Consider the following 21,727-nt stretch of genomic DNA (forward strand, 5'->3'; position numbering starts at 1 on the left):
CTGAAATCCCAGAGTGTGATTGCAAGTCAACAAGGACAATACTGAACTAGATGGACGAATGGTCTGACTCTGCATAAGGCAGCTTACAAGTTCCTATATCAAGGGTCAGCAAACTTTTTCAGCAGGGGGCCGGTCCACTGTCCCTCAAACCTTGTGGGGGACCAGACTATGTTTTTTTTGGGGGGGGGGGAGAAGAAGAAGAACGGATTCCTATGCCCCACAAATAACCCAGAGATGCATTTTAAATAAAAGGACACATTCTACTCATGTACAAACACGCTGATTCCTGGACCATCCACGGGCCGGGTTTAGAAGGCGATTGGGCCGGATCTGGCCCCCAGGCCTTAGTTTGTCTACCCATGTCCTATATGAACAATCTGAAACAAACAGGACATACATGGAATGGTTAAATGGCAACACCTACCACACAGCTGACTGAGACACTGTGAAACTATGTGTGCCCCCCCCCAGCAAGGGGAGGAGGGGGGGGGAGAAGAGAGATCTGATTCAGGTCTGGCAATGTCAGGAATCTGGTTCTGCCAAGCACTGATGTGTGCTTATGAAAGCATGGGGAATTTTTCCAGCATACATCAAAGGGAAGCTGAGTCCCCATTTGCCAAAGCACCCTAATAGTTTCAGCAGCTTGGGACCTATCTTCTTTTGATATATGGCTGCTTTTGGATGGGAAAAGCAGCCTTCCAGCACACCTCCAGCCTAAGGAAGACAGGCAGTTCCCCCAAATGGACTCTTCCCCCTGCAGAGTTTTCCAAGCCAGTAAACTGATGCAAAACAAGGAATGCCTCCTATAAATTGGACTAAGGAATCGGTGCAGTTTGGAATCTTTCAAGGCCTCAAGTTTAGTTTAATCAGTCTGCAGACCATAAAAGTCATATACAGTATAGGAGTAAAAAGGACAAATACCCACAAATCTATGCCCCTCTTTCAAAGTTGTCTAATTTTCTTCTAAAGCCCTCTCAGCCAGTGGTTATCTTACCGGATGTTGTGACAGCCCCCCCCTTTCCCCCCTAAAAAAAAGAGGGAAATGCTAACGTAACAATAAAAGATGCAAAGACCGACTTACCTGGGAGTAAACCCCATTGAATTCAGTGGAGCTGAATTAATTTATTTATTTCAAAACATTTGTAAAAAATAAATTAACGTAAAAGCACAAACGGTTTACAAAAAGATAAAAGGAGAAAATCAAGAAAAACTCACAAGCCTACTTTAAGACATACAAAAGTTAAAATCCTAAAACTGATTAAAATTACCTCTGTTCTCTAAGCATCTGGATAGGCTTGCCTAAACAAGACTGTTTTTAGCAAGCACTGAAAAGAGTACAGTGAAGCCACTGCTTGATCTCAATAGACAGGGAGTTTAAAAGTGCAGGTTTTATTGATGTGCTCTCCGAGTTTAATGCAAACCTTCCCCTAACATACATATCTTTATTTTATTTTATTTTTTAAAAAAATGGTAAACATTTGGTTTGAGAGCTGCCTTGCTCATTGTAGAGAAGAGTGAATTCAGAAACTGGCTGCATTTTGGGAATAGTGGTTAAGGCAGTTTCTTATAGAAATGGAACTGAATTTCTCCCCATAACTTAGGCTGTTATCCAGTGGACTATCCTCTGCTATCTTTAACAAATAATATGGTAACAGTAATGCATACCCTACAGAACACACACAAACCCTTTATGGTGCTGCTGGTTTGCAAAATCCATCCACTGCCCCTTTCGACTGGACCCTATACAGTCCCTTTCCCCCAAATAACTGGCTGCTGCGTTCTGAAAGAGGAGCCTCAAATTGAACCCACATGAGGCTGGCCTTTTCTCTCTCCCTCTCAGCTCCCGCATGATTGATTAATTTTTTACAGAGCATTAAGGAGCTGTCAAGTTTTAAACAGCACCTCCTGACCACAGAGGCAGCAGAGGAGGAGAGGCTGAGATGACACCAAGCCACCAACTGAGAGGGCGGCAGCTTGTTACTGAACAGCGGTGGGGGTTGCAGAGGCAGGAGGTGGGAAACAGGGGGGAAGTTCAACCATCAAACAAATGACACAGGCTAAGAAGCACATGCACTATTGGATCGCTACTACTGCAGGGGGGAATTTTAGTCAGTGGCAAAGCTCTCACCAGTACACAAAAATGAACTCCAAATCCTTGATAGACAACGTGTGCGCGTGTGCATGTGCTTACTTGTGAAATTGCAGTGTATGTGTGTGCAAGCAAAATTGCTTGTGTTGCTGAGAGCTGCATGCAAAGGCCCTCTCAGAATTCTGCACCTGGTTTGCAGGCAGGCAAATGGAAGAACTACAGCTTAATGGTAGAGCGTTTGCTTTGCATGAGGTGAGTCCCAGGTCAGATCCCTGGCATCGCCAGGCATGGCTGCAAATATTCCCTGTCTGCAAACCTTGGTGAGCTGCGGCCACTCACTATAGACAATACTGAGCTAGGTGGACCAATGTTCTGACTCAGGCAGTTTCCTAGGTGTTCTGAACTCAGGATCCCAGCCATTATATTGGAGAAAGGCTGTTGCTCAGTGGTAAAATGCAGAACCTTCACATGCAGAAGGTTCCAGGTTCAATCCACAGCACATCCAAGTAAGGTGGGGAGAGACCCGTGTATGAAAACCCTGCAGAACCACTTCCCATCAGTGTAGACAATACTGAGCTAGATGGACCCATGGTCTGGCCCTGCATAAGGCAGCCCCCTATGTTCCAAAGTGAACATTTCACCAGGAATGTGGAAGAATTTTTTCCAGGATATAGAGACCTCACCTAATCTGAGATTATAAACTATATATTACTTAAAAGGTAAAGGGACCCCTGACCATTAGGTCCAGTCACGGACGACTCTGGGGTTGTGGCGCTCATCTCGCTTTACTGGCCGAGGGAGCTGACATACAGCTTCCAGGTCATGTGGCCAGCATGACTAAGCCGCTTCTGCCGAACCAGAGCAGCACACAGAAAGGCCTTCCTGCCAGAGTGGTATCTATTTATCTACTCACACTTTGACATGCTTTTGAATTGCTAAGTGGGCAGGAGCAGGGACCAAGAAATGGGAGCTCACCCCGTTGCAGGGATTTAAACCACTGACCTTCTGATCGGCAAGCCCCTAGGCTCTGTGGTTTAACCCACAGCGCCACCCGCGTCCTCACCTAATCTGAGATTATAAACTATATCTTATTTACCTTGCACTTAAATCCAGCACTGCTGCAATAGAGGCCTCGTCCACACAATGCAGTTAAAGCTCTATGATACAACTGTTAGTCATGGCTTTCCGCAAAGCATCCTGGAAACTGTGGCTTAATACGGTTTCTAACGGTTGTGAGGAGACCTCCCTTCCCCTCACAGAGCTACAGTTCCTAGAGAATAGGTACTGATTGCTAAACCTCATTCTTTCTTCCTTCCCTTATCTCTTTCTTCTGCCCCCACCTCCCACCCCACCCACTCCCCCCTTGCCATTAGAATGAAATTAGCCTGAGGGACACATGAAATCCAGCCAAGGGCCACAGGTTGCCCACCCCACCATAGATCCTGGAGCGTGGAGATATTCTTCTACGTGTATTAAAAAGAAATAAATCAGCAGCTTGCACCTATTGGGATCAGCTCTTTCTCTACGTTTGTTCCCTGAAAAGAAAAGGAAGCAGTACCATTCGTAGAAAGCGCAAGTGAAATTAATATTTCCTCAACATTTCCTTAGTTTAAATCAAAAGTCAATGGCCCATTACTGCTGGCTTGGCTTACTAGTTGGCCACTATCTGTAGACACCACCAAAGCCCTCTCCTGTGTGCCCCAGCACATTATGAGGGTTAGGGAAACAAGCAATGTCACCTGTAATATCTGCATGGCATGGAGATGGCAAGAGACAGCAGGAGTTTCTCTCTAACCAGGGGCGGAGAAAGCCTCTTGGCTGCCTGGGGCGGCAAACGCCGGGCCGGACTGTGCATGCGCAGAATTCCCGGGCATGCGCAGTCCACCCAGGCCGGCGCTGCTGCTCCCACGTCGACCGAAGGAGCCACTGAGCGAGCGGCAGCTCGTGGGGCTGCCCCGTCCATCCATAAAGCAGCACAGACGGGGTGCCGGGCGGCGGGGCTCGGCTTGGGGAGTGGCGAGAGGGGCTGCCGAGTGTCACCCCTCTCCCCTGGAACCCGGGGCGCTCCGCCCCCATCGCCCCTTCCTTGCTACGCCACTGTCTCTAACATTGCTGCATCTAGATATGAAACCTTCAGGCTAGGGCCTGAGTGTCCTGTTTACCAAAGTTTTGGGGTGCATTCGCCTCTGGTGAGCTGGCATGTGGATTTGTAGATGCTGGCCTAGGTTGTAGATGCTGGCCTAGGTTAGCAAAGCCCTCCTAGATCAGGCTAAAGGCCCAGTCAGTCCAGCAACCTTTTTCTCACAGTGGCTAGCCAATGTCTACAGGAAGTCAGCAAGGAGGACCAGAGCATAACAGCACTCTGCCTACCTGTGATTCCCAGCAACTCGTTTTCAGAGGTTTACTGGAGTCTGCAACTCAATGGTAGATTACATAATCTGCATGCAGAAGGCCCCAGTTTCAATCTTCCTGTCATCTCCAATCAAAAGTGATGGGAAAGACCTCTGTGTAAAACCTTGGAAAGCCACAATCAGTCAGCATTGGGACAGTACTCAGCTAGATGGGCCAACAGGCAGATTCCCTACATGCATCCAAGCCCCAAAACCTCAGTGGAGAGAGACTGATGTGTGTGTGTGAATTAACTAAGTACCCCTTTGCCTTGCAAGCAGGGCTCCTTGATCAAAACCAGGCACACTAACTGGCTCTAATCTCCTGCCGCCACCCCCACCCCCCACAGAGGGCTCCCTGCCACAAAAACGATATGGATGGTGATTTGTTTGGTTTGCAGATTCTTGCACTTCTTGACGATAAGGGCCCATTTCCCAAGCATTTCCTTGTTCAGTAAGTCAGGCTCATTTGAGAATTTGTTTTCCGTACTGCAAGAAATGTTCGGCTTTAGGGAGGTTCTGGTACTGGTGCCAGTTAGCATGAAGGAAGTGGGGGGTGGGAATGAGGCCCAGTCTGCAGTGCCCTCTGTTGGGTCTGCAATTAAATCAAAAAGGGGTTGACTCACCCTGGACTCCCCTTCCCCCACATGCACCTCAAGTATCTCCCCTTGGTAGCATTATGAAGGGTCTTAGTGTTTTCACAAAATGATGCTATATAAACCTCTAGGCGTAGCCCACCCACTTGCAAATTTGTCCTCAATTAACACTCTCAATGAATGCTCTCCACAGCGCAGCCCTTGAATGTGCAGAAAGTTGTGAAACTGCTTTGTGCATGTGTGTGCTAAACCTTGGATTTCTCTTCTTCACACAGAGCCAGTGGAAAGAGAAGTAAACAAGCAATTGGTGGGGCGGGGTGATACTGAGTATGTATGTGTGTGTGTGTGGAGGGGTGGGGAATAGTAGCTGCCAGCTCTCTCCTGGAAGAGACAAGGAGGAAGTTAGTTGGTGCTGAGGCCACGTTAGGGTAAGATCTGTCACAATGAAGGCCCAGATAGGGGACTCGCTCTAGGTGGATAGCAAAAGGAACATAGGAAGCTGGCTTATCCTGAGTCAGACTATTGGTCCATCTAGCAGAGTACTTTGCCTACACTGACTGGCAGAGGCTCCCCACAATTTCAAGCAGGGAACATTCCCAGCTCTACCTGGAGATGTCAGAAATTGAACCTGGGACCCTCTGCATGCAAAGCAGATGCTCTGCCACTGAGCTATGGCGGGCTTTCTCTTCATAGCTATAGGGTTGTATCCCATGCTAGCTCTGCTCACAGTTGTTGTTGTTGTTGTTCAGTAGTCGTTCAGTCGTGTCCGACTCTTCGTGACCCCATGGACCAGAGCACGCCAGGCACGCCTATCCTTCACTGCCTCTCGCAGTTTGGCCAAACTCATGTTAGTAGCTTCGAGAACACTGTCCAACCATCTCGTCCTCTGTCATCCCCTTCTCCTTGTGCCCTCCATCTTTCCCAACATCAGGGTCTTTTCCAGGGAGTCTTCCCTTCTCATGAGGTGGCCAAAGTACTGGAGCCTCAACTTCAGGATCTGTCCTTCTAGTGAGCACTCACAGTAGTCCCATTGAAAACAGTTCCCATGCCTTATTTAGATCCATTGATTTCACTGAGCCTGCTTTGCTTAGAAATGTCACTGGATACAACCCATACAGTCTGAAATGGGTCTAGTGGTTGTGCAGTTCAATTCCTGCAGGGACCCTAAGACAACCCTTGCTATGTATCACCTCCCAGACCCAACCCACAAGGCAGGGAAGGAAAATGCAACAGGGCTGGCTTACCACATAATATAATAATAATAATAATATAATAATAATAATAATGCCCCCCCCCCAAAATCAAACTGAGGCAACATAGTACAGCTGCAAAGAGCAGTATATTAAGAACGAATCAATGCAGACATTTTCAACTGGAAGCCACATTTCACTTAACTAAAGTACTCCAACTCTATATTACATTGATCCCATATACATCCCTGTCACAAGGAGAAATGGGAAGTGTCCAAAAATAATAATAATCTTGAGACTTATTAATATAACTCAAACAAGGGGCAACAGATTGCAACAAAGTGATCATGCCTTAACCTAATGTTGTAACAACAACAACAACAATTTTATTATTTATACCCCGCCCATCTGGCTGGGTTTCCCCAGCCACTCTGGGCGGCTCCCAACAGAATATTAAAAACACAATAAAACATCAAACGTTAAAAACTTCCCTAAACAGAGTTGCCTTCAGGTGTCTTCTAAAAGTCAGATAGTTGTTTGTTTCCTTGACATCTGATGGGAGGGCATTCCACAGGGAGGGTGCCACTACCAAGGAGGCCCTCTGCCTGGTTCCTTGCAACCTCACTTCTTGCAGTGAGGGAACCGCTAGAAGGTCCTTGGTGCTCAACCTCAGTGTCTGGGCTGAACCATGGGGGTGGAGATGCTCCTTCGGGTATACTGGGACGAGGCTGTTTATGGCTTTAAAAGTCAGCACCAACACTTTGAATTGTGCTTGGGAAAACATACTGTGAGCCAATGTAGGTCTTTCAAGACTAGTGTTATATGGTCTCGGCAGCCACTCCCAGTCACCAGTCTAGCTGCCGCATTCTGGATTAGTTGCAGTTTCCGGGTCACCTTCAAAGGTAGATCCACGTAGAGCGCATTGCAGTAGTCCAAGCAGGAGATAACCAAAGCATGCACCACTCTGGCAAGACAGTTGCGGCAGGTAGGGTCCTCAGCCTGTGTACCAGATGGAGCTGGTAGGCAGAGCCGCCCTGGTCACAGAATTAACCTGTGCCTCCATGGACAGCTGTGAGTCCAAAATGACTCCCAGGCTGCACACATGGTCCTTCAGGGCACAGTTACCCCATTCAGGCCAGGGAGTCCCCCCACACCCGCCCGCCCCCTGTCCCCCCCAAAACAGTACTTCTATCTTGTCACGATTCAACCTCAATCTGTTAGCCACTATTTATCCTTCAAACCGCCTCCAGACACTAACACAGGACCTTCACTGCCTTTACTGGTTCTTATTTAAAAGAGAGATAGAGCTGAGCTAAATGTTCAAAAAGTATCATGTCACATATATATTTTCCCAGGACACCCCCCCCCTCTCCCACCCTACCTAGAGGGCCCCTTAACTCCCTTCCTTCAGAACTGAGAAATCATATTGAACCAGAGATGAGGAGGATGGAGACCCTCTTGCTCTCCAGGTATTGTTTAACTCCAACTCTCATTATCCATGGTACGCTATGCTGGTTGGGCATGATGGGAACTGGAGTCGAACAGGAGCTGGAGGGCTGCAGGTTCAACCACACCCCTGCTGTGGACTATGACGAATTAGACAGGCAGACAGATAGATAGAAAGACAAGCTGACTATGTTTAAGTTGCTCCAAAGGTTAATATGACTCTTTTTAGGCATCAGAAAGAGTCCAACAGCATCTCCGGAGGGCTGAAAGTTCACAACTCCTGTTTTCCCCCACAGGCATCTGGTTGGCCCAAGTAAGAACAGGATGCTGGACTAGATGGGGCCAATGGCTTTATACTGAAAGGCTAGATTCGAAATTACTTAACTGCATCAGTTAAGGGGGAAAAAAAGTGGTAGGGGTGTTGTCCTAATTTGCACAGGCAGTTACTTTTTTTTTAAGCATTTCCAAACTGCTTAAAGCTTAAAAAAGTCTTTGTGCTACACCAAATACAGGATAGAAACAACGAAGCAGTGTCATGAAAACAGAGATATAGCATAGAAACCAGCAGGCCAGCATTATAAAAATCATACTGCAACTGGAATCAGCAATATGAATCTTATGGGTCAGGGAAAAACGTGGGCAACGACACGACAACACCACCACGACCACCCCTAGTCTTACAAGGTGTCTACAGCAGCAGATGGCCTGCTGTTTCATGTATGGCAAAGGGAAAGGCATTTCAGTGGGAAATGGTGATAAATGCCTGTTTGGGGATTACTGCCCTATACTATTTGGTAAGGTGTGGTGCCACAAGTGAAAAACCCAGGTGATATAATTGCCCATGTAATTCCAAACACAGACAAGTGGTTGTTCAAGGCTTTAGCTGCTCAGACCTTTAACGTGGCCCACTATTTGAAGGGCTGCTTGGTCCAAGTCAGTTCAAAGATGAAGAACCAAAAGAAAGGCGAGGAGGGTGTGTGTGCTTTGAAGCTACCCGTATGCTACTCCCATTAATGGTTAGCATCTGAATAGCAGGGCAGGCAGGGGCACAAGTCACCTGTGACTGCCGCCCCACTGTGCTGAGGTGTATCGCCTCCTGTTAAAGTTACAGACTTGTCTCCCTCATTCAACAGGGAGGGGTGAAGCAAATGCCAGCCTCTTCATCATGCAACATGGTGAAGAGCAAGGGGTGAGGAACCCAGATCCAGGGGGGATCTGGCCCTCCAAGCCTTTACGTCTGGCCCTCTTGACTCTCCCCAGCCCACTTGAACTACACCATCCTTGAATGTTTTTGGCTTGATAGAATGTATCTTTGGATGTTGTTGATGATGATTACATTGCATCTTGTTTTCCTTAGTTGGGTGTAGTGTTGTAGATACAACATTCATTGTTCCACCAACTTCACCTACCAACTTCCACCAACTTCACCTATCTTTGGATGTTGTTGATGATGATTACATTGCATCTCGTTTCCTTAGTTGGGTGTGAGGTGTGTAGATACAACATTCATTGTTCCACCAACTTCACCTACCACTGGCATCTGGCCCAGAAGGGAATGCGGCCCTCAGGATTAAAGAAGTTCCCAGCCCCTGCTATAACCCATAACATGCGTACTATGTATTATGAAATCCTGTATCTCTTTAAATATGGTGAAAACCATTCCCTCCACGCCCCCACCCACCCAACCAACCCAGACAGCTATTCCTTCACCCTGGCAGATTGTGCACTGCAGCAACAAACCTGATTCATTGCAAGGTCGTCATCTGCTCTGTATTTGAAGGATGTAGCCTGTCTTGCAGTGACATTGCACTGTGCACCATTCAAACGCCCCTCACTGGAGAAGGTCAGCACAGCATTCTCAATCTCCAGTTCTTGGCAATCAGTGGCTTTGCAGGAGTAGTGGACACAGCTGTTGGGGGAGAACAGGAATATATATAATAATATAGCTTCTTGGTGGTTTACAAGTACAAAACCAAAAACAATGTGCACAGTTAAAATATAAAGCAACAAAGCAATAAAACACCTGTAATCAAAATGTTCAATAAAACAAGTTCACCTAGGTTGCATTCACACAGCACTTTATTCCATTTCCCCAGCTGTAAATCTCTGCATCATATTTGAGCTTTCGCACAACATAAAAGCCATTTCTGGAAAGCAAGCAGAATACAGTGCTCATTTCCATGTTAAGTGGTTCCAAAAATAATCCATTTGCAACCCCATAAACCCAGAAAATTGTAGCAGTAAAGTGGCAAAACTTGAGGCAGCATGCAAGCTTACAGCTCCTTCCTGCTGTTTTCATGGAGGAACCATGGGGAACCGAAGCAGGCATGTGCGGAATGGGGGGGGGGCAGCGAACCTGTCCAATGACATTCCCACTGGTGGGAATTAAATTTATCGTGACACACCAGCGTATTGGTCAAAAAGCTGCAGTTCCTTAACAAAACAGGTACTACATGAGAAAACAGGACATAAGCACTAGGAAAACTACCACCAACACTCCCGGCATCTGAATGCATCCCAAAACAGCGCTATGTTCAAAACAGTGAAAATGGTAATTAAAACAGGAGGTTGTAGCTTATCCTTTAAAACCGCTCAGCAGTTTCAGTGCCCCTGCAATCTCCAAGCCCATCATTTTAGCCACAGAGTCCCATGCAATTGCCTCCCCGCCCCATTAAATTATCCTTAAACACGCAAAATTCTTCCCTTGCCAAACCTCTCAAGGACTATGTTTCAGCAAGATTCAGCAGGACTCGGCTGAATTATAGCTAAGCTCCTAATTGCCAAAACAACACAACAACCCACCCCCGTTATTCCATTTGGAAGATTGAAAAGGCGAGAGATGAATGCAAGGAGATCAATACCATGAGACGGAACTGGGGAGGGAAGCATTACGGAAGGAGTGCTAATGATTGCTGACTTTAGCATGGAAGACGCTGCATTGGTATTCTATAGCAGGGGTGGCCAACTCCCAAGAGACTGTGATTTACTCACAGAGTTAAAAACTGGCAGTGATCTACCCCCTTTGGGGGATTCAGGTCAAAGTTGTTGAGCTTTTTTTTTTTAGAGAGGAAAGCCCTGTTTTGGGGGGTTCAGATCAAAGTTGCTGAGCTTCTTTTAGGAAGGACGAAGGCCCATTTTTAGGGGTTCAGGTCAAAGATGTTGAGCTTGTTTGACGGAGGAGGAAAGCCCCGGTTTTTGGAGGTGCAAGGCAAAAATATTTTTTTTTTTAGGGGAGCCAAAGTTGTCGAGCTTCTTTGAGGGGAGCCAGTGATCTACCACAGACGTCCAGTGATCTACTGGTAGATCACGATCTACCTGTTGGACGTGTCTGTTCTATAGCATCCAACAGCCTGCAGAAGGATCAACCACCTTGCTCTCATTTACCTTCACAGCAAGACCCTTGGATTGAAAGGGAACAGTTTGCCTAAGGCCTGCATGGTTGTTTTTACCTTTGTGAGCTAGTTGCAGTGGGAGCTGGTGCCCATTGGAAGAGGCATGGTGGAAGGCAGGTAGACCAAGAATAGGTGGAGGCAGAACCAATGACAGGCAGATCCACTGGGAGCTGGCAGGAGGCACAGTGGAGTTGGTGGGGCAATACCCCATTTGTCCCATGGATCACTTGCAGAATAGCGTTTTAAGCTGATTTATGTCATGATCCATGGCGCAGTTGTGACAATGTCACATTGTCACAGTGTATCTGTTAAAGCTGGGCTTCCCAGAGTGGTCAGTACTGTCCCTCCGCCATATCAAAAAGTGGCTAGGGGTGGAAAAGAAGTGTGCAAGGCATACTGAAAATAATTTAATTAGGAACTAGGTGCCTCAGAAATGCCAATGGGCGTGTGCAGAGTTCAACTCCCTTTCCAATGTGTTACTTGGTATTTACTAGGCTGTTTTATTTCCCTAACGTTTTTTTGATTCCTAGTCATGGTGATTGATCATTAATAAATGTTGACTATATATCAATATATCTCAACTGTATTTTATTTACATTCGTAAGAATTTGGGTTGGAGTCGCTGACAACTTTATAAGCTCATCATGGGATGAAGGGATGAACTGAGAAGTTTGGGAAATGGTGTGAAAACAGCATGGGTTCAAACTTCTGTCATGCATTTCACGATTACCTCACCCCCAAGAGAAACAAAATGTGTACAAAAACCCATATATTGGGGGGGGGGAGGCAAACAGCACACACAAATTAGGTGAAAATGATGTGCAGAAATGCACTATATTAACATACAGAAATTTCTTGCAAAAATGGGCAGAACTATGCATAGCAAGAGAAACACATGGTTGTTGTTTTTTGCTGCGTTTTGTGTAAAACATATAAAACATGTATACATACTTTGATGCATTTTGTTAAGAAGAAGAAGAATTTGCAAGATGAAGTGTAAATGGGCTGCACTGAATTTATAATTGGAAAAATGAGAAAATGAAAAGAAAAAATTGGCAGGACGGGTTGGGTCAGGATGAGCAAAAGGCACAAGATTTTGGAACTGCATTGATAAACACTAAGAGGCTGCTGTTTCGCGGCCGGTGATTGAATTCGAGAAGCTGAGAGGCTCTTTTGAAATGACAGGTTTCCCCTTCATATGTGGCACAAAATCAAACACAGGAACGAAATCTACTCTTGCAGGGGATGCACAGGCTCTCCCACCAGCACCTGCACAGATGTAACTTGAAGAGGGTGATAACATAGTCCACCTGGCAGAAGCCAGCTCTTGGCTGGCCTGGCAAGGTGGATGGCAATAAAACAAGGTTTAGTGGAACCAAGAAAAGCAAATGTACTTTCTTCCAGCTGGAAAGTATGCAGAGCAGTGACATAATTACACAGCAAGGAAAACACAGGCTACCTGTCTGTGGGGATACAGTAGAAAACTCAGAGCGAAAGAAAAGCAAAAGTAAGAGGGGAAGGGGGAGGACGGGGGAGAATGAGAATAGAAAGCAAGTCACCCTTTACCTTAAAAAAAAATCATTGTTAAGTGTCATTGCTTTGGGGAGAAGTGGGACTCTTGGACCCTTCCCCTGGAACGTTGACTGAGCTTTCAGCAAGCACACCTTGAGGAGCCCAATGTGGCATTGGCAAATTTCAAAAGCGCCTCCACATGTTGTGTTGTTCAGTCGTTCAGTCGTGTCCGACTCTTCGTGACCCCATGGACCAGAGCACGCCAGGCACGCCTATCCTTCACTGCCTCTCGCAGTTTGGCCAAACTCATGTTAGTAGCTTCGAGAACACTGTCCAACCATCTCATCCTCTGTCGTCCCCTTCTCCTTGTGCCCTCCATCTTTCCCAACATCAGGGTCTTTTCTAGGGATTCTTCTCTTCTCATGAGGTGGCCAAAGTATTGGAGCCTCAGCTTCAGGATCTGTCCTTCCAGTGAGCACTCAGGGCTGATTTCTTTGAGAATGGATAGGTTTGATCTTCTTGCAGTCCATGGGACTCTCAAGAGTCTCCTCCAGCACCATAATTCAAAAGCATCAATTCTACGGCGATCAGCCTTCTTTATGGTCCAGCTCTCACTTCCGTACATTACTACTGGGAAAACCATAGCTTTAACTATACGGACCTTTGTCGGCAAGGTGATGTCTTTGCTTTTTAAGATGCTGTCTAGGTTTGTCATTGCTTTTCTCCCAAGAAGCAGGCGTCTTCTAATTTCGTGACTGCTGTCACCATCTGCAGTGATCATGGAACCCAAGAAAGTGAAATCTCTCACTGCCTCCATTTCTTCCCCTTCTATTTGCCAGGAGGTGATGGGACCAGTGGCCATGATCTTAGTTTTTTTGATGTTGAGCTTCAGACCATATTTTGCACTCGCTTCTTTCACCCTCATTTAAAGGTTCTTTAATTCTTCCTCACTTTCTGCCATCAATGTAGTATCATCAGCATATCTGAGGTTGTTGATATTTTTCCGGCAATCTTAATTCCGGTTGGGGATTCATCCAGTCCAGCCTTTCGCATGATGAATTCTGCATATAAGTTAAATAAGCAGGGAGACAATATACAGCCTTGTCGTACTCCTTTCCCAATTTTGAACCAATCAGTTGTTCCATATCCAGTTCTAACTGTAGCTTCTTGTCCCACATAGAGATTTCTCAGGAGACAAATGAGGTGATCCGGCACTCCCATTTCTTTAAGAACTTGCCATAGTTTGCTGTGGTCGACACAGTCAATGCTTTTGCATAGTCAATGAAGCAGAAGTAGATGTTTTTCTGGAACTCTCTGCTTTCTCCATAATCCAGCGCATGTTTGCAATTTGGTCTCTGGTTCCTCTGCCCCTTCGAAATCCAGCTTGCACTTCTGGGAGTTCTCGGTCCACATACTGCTTAAGCCTGCCTTGTAGAATTTTAAGCATAACCTTACTAGCGTGTGAAATGAGTGCGATTGTGCGGTAGTTGGAGCATTCTTTGGCACTGCCCTTCTTTGGGATTGGGATGTAGACTGATCTTCTTCAATCCTCTGGCCACTGCTGAGTTCTCCAAACTTGCTGGCATATTGAGTGTAGCACCTTAACAGCATCCTCTTTTAAAATTTTAAATAGTTCAGCTGGAATATCATCACTTCCACTGGCCTGTTGTTAGCAAGGCTTTCTAAGGCCCATTTGACTTCACTCTCCAGGATGTCGGCTCAAGGTCAGCAATCACATTACCTGGGGTGTATGAGACCTCCATATCTTTCTGGTATAATTCCTCTGTGTATTCTTGCCATCTTGATGTCTTCTGCTTCTGTTAGGTCCTTTCCACTTTTGTCCTTAATTGTGGTAATCTTTGTACAAAATGTTCCTTTCATATCTCCAATTTTCTTGAATAAATCTCTGGTTTTTCCCATTCTGTTATTTTCCTCTATTTCTTTGCATTGCTCGTTTAGAAAGGCCCTCTTGTCTCTCCTTGCTATTCTTTGGAAATCTGCATTCAATTTCCTGTATCTTTCACGATCTCCTTCGCATTTTGCTTGTCTTCTCTCCCCGCTATTTGTAAGGCCTCATTGGACAGCCACTTTGCTTTCTTGCATTTCTTTTTCATTGGGATGGTTTTCGTTGCTGTCTCCTGTATAATGTTACGAGCCTCCATCCACAGTTCTTCAGGTACTCTATCCACCAAATCTAAATCCTTGAACCTGTTCTTCACTTCAACTGTGTATTCATAAGGAATTTGATTTAGATTGAATCTTACTGGCCCAATGGTTTTTCCTACTTTCTTCAGTTTAAGCTGGAATTTTGCTATAAGAAGCTGATGATCTGAGCCACAGTCAGCTCCAGGTCTTGTTTTGCTGAGTGTATAGAGCTTCTCCATCTTTGGCTGCAGAGATATAATCAATCTGATTTCGATGTTGCCCATCTGGTGATGTCCATGTGTAGAGTCGTCTCTTGTGTTGTTGGAAAAGAGTGTTTGTGATGACCAGCTTGTTCTCTTGACAGAACTCTATTAGCCTTTGCCCTGCTTCATTTGATCTCCAAGGCCAAACTTGCCAGTTGTTCCTTTTATCTCTTGACTCCCTACTTTAGCATTCCAATCCCCTATAATGAGAAGAACATCCTTCTTTGGTGTCATTTCTATAAGGTGTTGTAAGTCTTCATAGAATTGGTCAATTTCGGTTTCTTCAGCACTGGTAGTTGGTGCATAAACTTGGATTACTGTGATGTTAAAGGTCTGCCTTGGATTCGTATCGAGATCATTCTATCATTTTTGAAATTGCATCCCAGTACAGCTTTCGCCACTCTTTTGTTGACTATGAGGGCCACTCCATTTCTTTTACGGGATTCCTGTCCACAGTAGTAGATATGATAGTCATCCGAACTGAATTCGCCCATTCCTGTCCATTTTAGTTCACTGATGCCTAGGATGTCAATGTTTATTCTTGCCATCTCATTTTTTACCACATCTAGCTTACCAAGGTTCATGGTTCTTACATTCCAGGTTCCTATGCAATACTTTTCTTACAGCATTGGACTTTCCTTTCGCTTCCAGGCATATCCGCAACTGAGTGTCCTTTCAGCTTTGGTCCAGCCGCTTCATCAGCTCTGGATCTTCTTGTACTTGTCCTCCGCTCTTCCCCAGTAGCATGTTGGACGCCTTCCGACCTGAGGGGCTCATCTTCCAGCGTCACATCTTTTATATGCCTGTTGTCTTTGTCCATGGAGTTTTCTTGGCAGGGATACTGGAGTGGCTTGCCAGTTCCTTCTCCAGGTGGATCACGTTGGTCCAAACTCTCCACTATGACCTGTCCATCTTGACCTGTCCATAGCTTCCCTGAGTAATTCAAGCCCCTTCGCCACGACAAGGCAGTGATCCATGAAGGGATCCACATGGCACGTAGTTAAAACCATGGGATTTTGCTAACATAAGGTGTGGTGATATCCACCAACTTGGATGGATTTAACAAGGAAGTGAACAATCATACAGATGATAAAGCTTACTAGTTATGATGGCTATGCATTACCTCTGTTCAGAGCTTTCTTTTCCCAGAGGAAACTCACCAGAACTCAGTTCTGGCACCTCTAAGGTGGGCACCATTGCCATTGTAAGAGAACAAGGGAGGCATTCATGGTGAGTTCCGGCTGCGGTTTGAACCTGGGACATTCCACTTGCAAGGCAGATGCTGTCCCACTGAGCCACGACCCTTCCCCTTAGGAATTTGCGTGGCTATGGGGGGAAAAATGTGGGGCAAAGCAAGCCTTTGGTTTGATCTAGCAGGTTCTTTTCTCTAGTTTTAACCACCTATTTCAGTAGGTCTACTCTGGGTAGACCTATTTACTCCTTTTATTAGATCAAGAAGACCAAGATAGTTGCATCCATAGCAATAAAAATAAAAAAATAAAATAAAATAAAATAAAATAAAATAAAATAAAATAAAATAAAATAAAATAAAATCAATGCAGACAACATGCTCTGACCTAGGCTTCTGATCACTGTGTTGAAATGAGATGAGTAAGCTCAGAAGCCCATTGAACAGCTGGATCAAGTTTCAAATGAGAGGTCCAGTTTATGGACATCTGGCCAAGTCCCAAGGCAGGAGGAGACAGAGACAGAGAAAGACCCACTGTTGCATAGCAATGTCTGAAAGCATTGGCAAAGGGATGGTGGGTGGTAGTAGCAGAATCACAGGTTCAGTTTGCTTCCCCGCCTTCCCTTTAAGCTCTTATGAGCTTAAATGTTGGAGCGGAAATTCTTATCACGCCATTCAAGCATACACTTTGTGATCAATCAGTGCCAATGCAGTAAAAGGTGGGAGGCAACTGAAGGGTTTTAATTTGTTGGGCAAAAAATCAAGGCCACACTTCTCCAAAATTCTGAAGCCATTTTTTGCAGAAGGTGTGCGTGTTTTCCCCCCAAAGGGTACAGAATTCTTCTTTAAATAATAATGATGACGCCTTATTCTTGTAACAACCAATGCTTTGATAGAACTATCTCTTTGAATCTCTGAAAGAAGGCACCTTTCTTAAGGTTTGGCAAATTGATGCAATCGCTCGAGAAATGGATTAAATACGAGATGATAACTGAATTAAAAATAATAATTCCAATCCACATCTGAAAAATTAAAAAAGAGGGTTTTATTGTTTTTGATGCTTTTGAACATCACCTATATACTTCGAATAAACACTGTACAAAATATACACAAAACTGCCTTCGGCAAAAGCATGGAGGAGGGTATTTTACCTTTGGTCAGTGCTTTATTTCTAGAAAAATAGGTGCCAGTACTCATCATGAAGTTGTCACAGTAAGTAACAGTAAAGTACAGTAAAGCATCTACAAGGTTAAAGTACGTATAAATGTACGTATCAATGAAAATTGCATAGAAAGATGCATTATATTAAAGGAAATTGCTGTGCAAAAATGTGTACGTTAGTCAAACTTCCATACGAAAATCTGTATATTTTGATAAATTTGTACTAAAATGCTGGTGAATTTCCACTGGACTTTTAAAAATATAAAATAAAAGAAAATGTCAAACTGGTGTGGAAATATCAACAAAGATCTCATTAAATTAAATTGACTTCTCCACATTTCCCCACCAGTTTCCAATTTATTTATATTTTTAAAACAATAATTCATTGTGAAAAATCCATCAGCATATTAGTGCAATTTTATATATATATATAATATATATATATATATATATATTCCTCAATATGTGCATTGCTGCAAAATGATTTCCCTTAATATAACTCATTTTCTGTATGTTATTCTCACTGACATATGCATTTTCAGGAATACTGTCTTAGTATGTGTACATTTGCACACTTCACTTGGCCGGAAGATACATTGCAAAATTCAGCAAAGTGTGAATTTCGAAGGATAGCCCTGTTTCGGTTTCCATTGTGTTTCAAAAAGCACACGTTTAGTAGATTCACTTTAACTGAAACTGAATCAAATGGATCACCCACCCCTAGTCGAAAGTAAAAAATGAGTGCAACAATTAATTTTACATCTGTACAGTAGAGTAGTTTCTTCGCACGCACACACACACACCTGCCCTCCATCATGCAACCAATAGGCATTAAAATAGTGGAAGCATACATACCATCCAGGCCAAAAGAAAAGGGAAAGTAAACCCTGGGTGAGAGGGGTGTGGTCTGCAGAGAGGGGGGAGTGGCCTGGAGAAGGTCCCAAGGGCCAGACAGAGAGGCCAGGAGAGCTGCATTTGGGCTGGAGGCTCCCGCCTCTGCTCAGGATGTTGCTGCGCTACAACTCCCATGGCCTTGCTGAGTGAGACCGGTGGAAGGTGTGGCACAGAAACAACCAGAGGACCCATAGGTTCCAACACCTATGGTATATGGGAAGGACGTTGAGGAGAGGAGAGGCCCTTCACTTACTCCCTGATTCCAAGCCACAAAGGGCTTTAAAGGTCAGATAAGGTGCTTTGCAAGACCATACTGTGCTTATACCATACCCTACAACATTTTCCAATTAAAATGGGGGTGTCAACAACAACAACAACACCCCACCCATCTGACTGGGTTGCCCCAACAAAAACCTCCCCATACAGGGCTGCCTTCAGATGTCTTCCAAAGGTTTATAGTTAGTTACTTATCTCCTTGGCGGGGGGGGGGGAGTCGCATAACCCCATACCCTACAACATTCCTCTGATGAGAATAGGGACATCATAAGGAAAAGCGGGATATTCGAGATCAAATAACAAACCAGGACAGCTTCTGTGAATGCTTGGAGGGTCTGTTATGCCCAAGCCCACCCAGTGAGCTATATAGATGAATGTAGATTTCAAACTCAGGTCTCCAGTGATCCTACACACACACACACACACACTCAGCCACACCACTGCTTCCCCTTAGGACTGCTGTGAAAGTAAATTGGAAGTGAAAAGAATTATGTACAGCTACTGGAAGTGGGGTGCAAGATTGTGTTAAAACGGATCAAGGTCTTTCTTTCTTTCTTTCTTTCTTCTTTCTTTCTTTCTTTCTTTCTTTCATGCAGAGAGAGCCTGCCCTCTTTGAGTTGCGACTTCTATTCCAGGATTTTCCTAGCATAGATTGAAGCTGGACCATGAAAGCCGAGGAGAGACAAAGGAGGTGGAAATAATCTACTGACATTTTCCCATGTGGGTTAAATGCCCGTCTGCTCCCATTCACTGGGAAACTCCATGGATTCTGCTGCCAGTGCCAAAGGTCAGGCACTGCTTTTCTCCTCCTGCTTCTTATTATCCCTTGATCAGGCCTACAGAGGCTGGAAGTCTATGGGTGGTAAAGACACGGGAGGGTGAGAGGCGGGGTGCGGAGAGAAGAAAGGACTCACCTCTGCTCAGCCGGGCTATAGGTCTGTCCGCTTTGGCAACTGCTGACGGTGATGGGGTCAAAGTTTTGGAAGGAGCGCAAGGCCACCCCAGAGATGGCCACGAACGGAGAGCTGAAAGTGATGAGGATGGCCTGGGTATGGTAGAAATGTTGGCTAAGGTCATGAATGACAGGGATAATCAAAGGGTTTTTCCTGCAGCTCAAGCCATGGATTCCTGTCAACAAAGGAGGTAAGGGGTGATGGATGGAGGAAGGAAGGAGGGGGAGGGGAGAGACAAGAGTTTTAAATTGTTGTTTGTTTTCCTTTGTTTGTTTATTATTTTATTCGCTTACAGAATTTATACCCCACTTTTCACATGTGTGTCAAAGCGGATCACTAAACAAACAAACATCCAAACAACAAACAAACTAATTACACAACGTCCCAAATTTAAAACTTAAGATCAAAATATCAGATGATAACATTAGAGCAGCATTGGTGGTGTATGAGAAGAATTATATATATTAATGTCCTGCTACAGAAGTTCTATCTGTGGTATGAGAGCTATGACTCATTGACACGTAAATCAGTAATCAATTAAAAAAAAATCAGTTAGACCTTGATGGCTGAGGAATATATTAGCAATTAAAGCTAATAATAATAATAATAATAATAATAATAATAATATAATAATAATATGTTACATGCCAGCTCTGATGACTTTGGAAGAAAGAATGGACCCCAAAATATTTTGAATAATTAATCTGGTTTTCCCAAACACAGTTTTCACTGCCATCTGAAACTTTGCAGGGATGCCTGAAGCATTTTTGTGTGCACAAAACTCCTTGAGCATTTTGCAGGAAAAATAAAATAAAAATGGTGCTGCACATTTACATGTAGGCAACGCATGAGGTGTTGATCCTAAAACAACTTATGGATGTCCATGGAAGTTGGGGGAAAGTGTCCTCTTTCCTTCTGCCTCATGAAGCTCCCTATGCTTCCCCCTCCAAGCTGATATTATACAAGAGGACCTTTAAAAAATTGTTGTATTGTTTTACTCGTGTATTTTGATCATACAGTGGTACCTCGGGTTAATATCTTAATTCGTTCTGGAGATCCGTTCTTAACCTGAAACTGTTCTTAACCTGAAGAACCACTTTAGCTAATGGGACCTCCTGCTGCCGCTGCGCCACCAGAGCACGATTTCTGTTCTTATCCTGAAGCAAAGTTCTTCACCTGAAGCGTTATTTCTGGGTTAGCAGAGTCTGTAACCTGATGCGTATGTAGCAGCAGCAGCAGCAATGTAAAGGGGAAGAACTATAATTAGTGATAGAGCATCTGCTTTGCATGCAGAAGGTCCCCGATTCAATCCTTGGCATCAGTCAGTCAAGGCTGGGAATGTCCCCTGTCAGAATCCTGGATAGTTGCTGTCATTAACAGTAGGCAATACTGAGCTTAATGGACCAATGGTCTGATTCAGTTTAAGGCTGCCCTCCCTTATGCGTGGAGGGCAGCACCCCTGATCAAGGTGAGGTGAGATAGGAAGGAATCCTCAATAACTGAGTGGAGGTTTGACTGTGATCACATCAGCCATCTAGATAGGAATTCAGAACAATGCTGTTGCCATGCAGACACATTTCACTGATTATTCTACAGTCTTCCCTCCCTTTTACTGATGATTTTTAGGATTTAAAGGGCACCTGCAGTGCCTGTCCGCCCAGTGAAAATACTTTTTCGTCTTTTCAGGGCTACTGTACCTTTATGTAGAAGCTTGCAGCTCTGTCTCTGTTCAGCAGGAACATGACTTCACTGAATTGCCTCTTAATTAGTCCACAATAGAGACAGGAACCTTAAGAACAGTTTTCCTTTCATTATGATTTTTTTTTTTGTAAAGTAGTGCTATTTTAAAAAATTGCAGGTTGTAGGAGAATTTGTACTATTTTAATATTATTATTTTACTGTAAATTGTTATTGTGGAGTGCCATGAGATATCGTATGGAAGGTGCAGCAGTGTTCTGTCCTGGGCCCGTTGTTGTTCAATGTCTTGGATGAAGGGATTGAGGGGATGCTCATCAAATTTGCAGATGACACAAAATTAGGAGGGGTAGCTAATGTCACAGAAGACAGAATCAGAATTCAAAATCAACTTAACGAATTGGAGAACTGAGCCCAAGCTAACAAATGAATTTCAATGGGACAAATGTAAGTTTCTGCACTTAGGCAGGAAGAAGCAGATGCACAAATATAGGATGGGGGACACCTGGCTTACTAGCAGCACTTGTGAAAAGGATCTG

The 21,727-nt window shown here is 44.6% G+C and overlaps 1 protein-coding gene across 1 annotated transcript in view; it reads right to left on the reverse strand.

The window, feature by feature from the left end:
- PAPPA (pappalysin 1) overlaps window positions 1-21,727 on the reverse strand; it is a 249,448-nt gene that overhangs the window by 61,013 nt on the left and 166,708 nt on the right. Inside the window, 2 exon segments of the mRNA XM_033137308.1 lie at window positions 9,449-9,617; window positions 19,455-19,668. Of these exon segments, the coding sequence (XP_032993199.1) occupies window positions 9,449-9,617; window positions 19,455-19,668 (383 nt within the window).

The sequence above is a fragment of the Lacerta agilis genome, chromosome Z (genome assembly GCF_009819535.1).
Source record: "Lacerta agilis isolate rLacAgi1 chromosome Z, rLacAgi1.pri, whole genome shotgun sequence".
Classification (NCBI taxonomy): Eukaryota; Metazoa; Chordata; class Lepidosauria; order Squamata; family Lacertidae; genus Lacerta; species Lacerta agilis.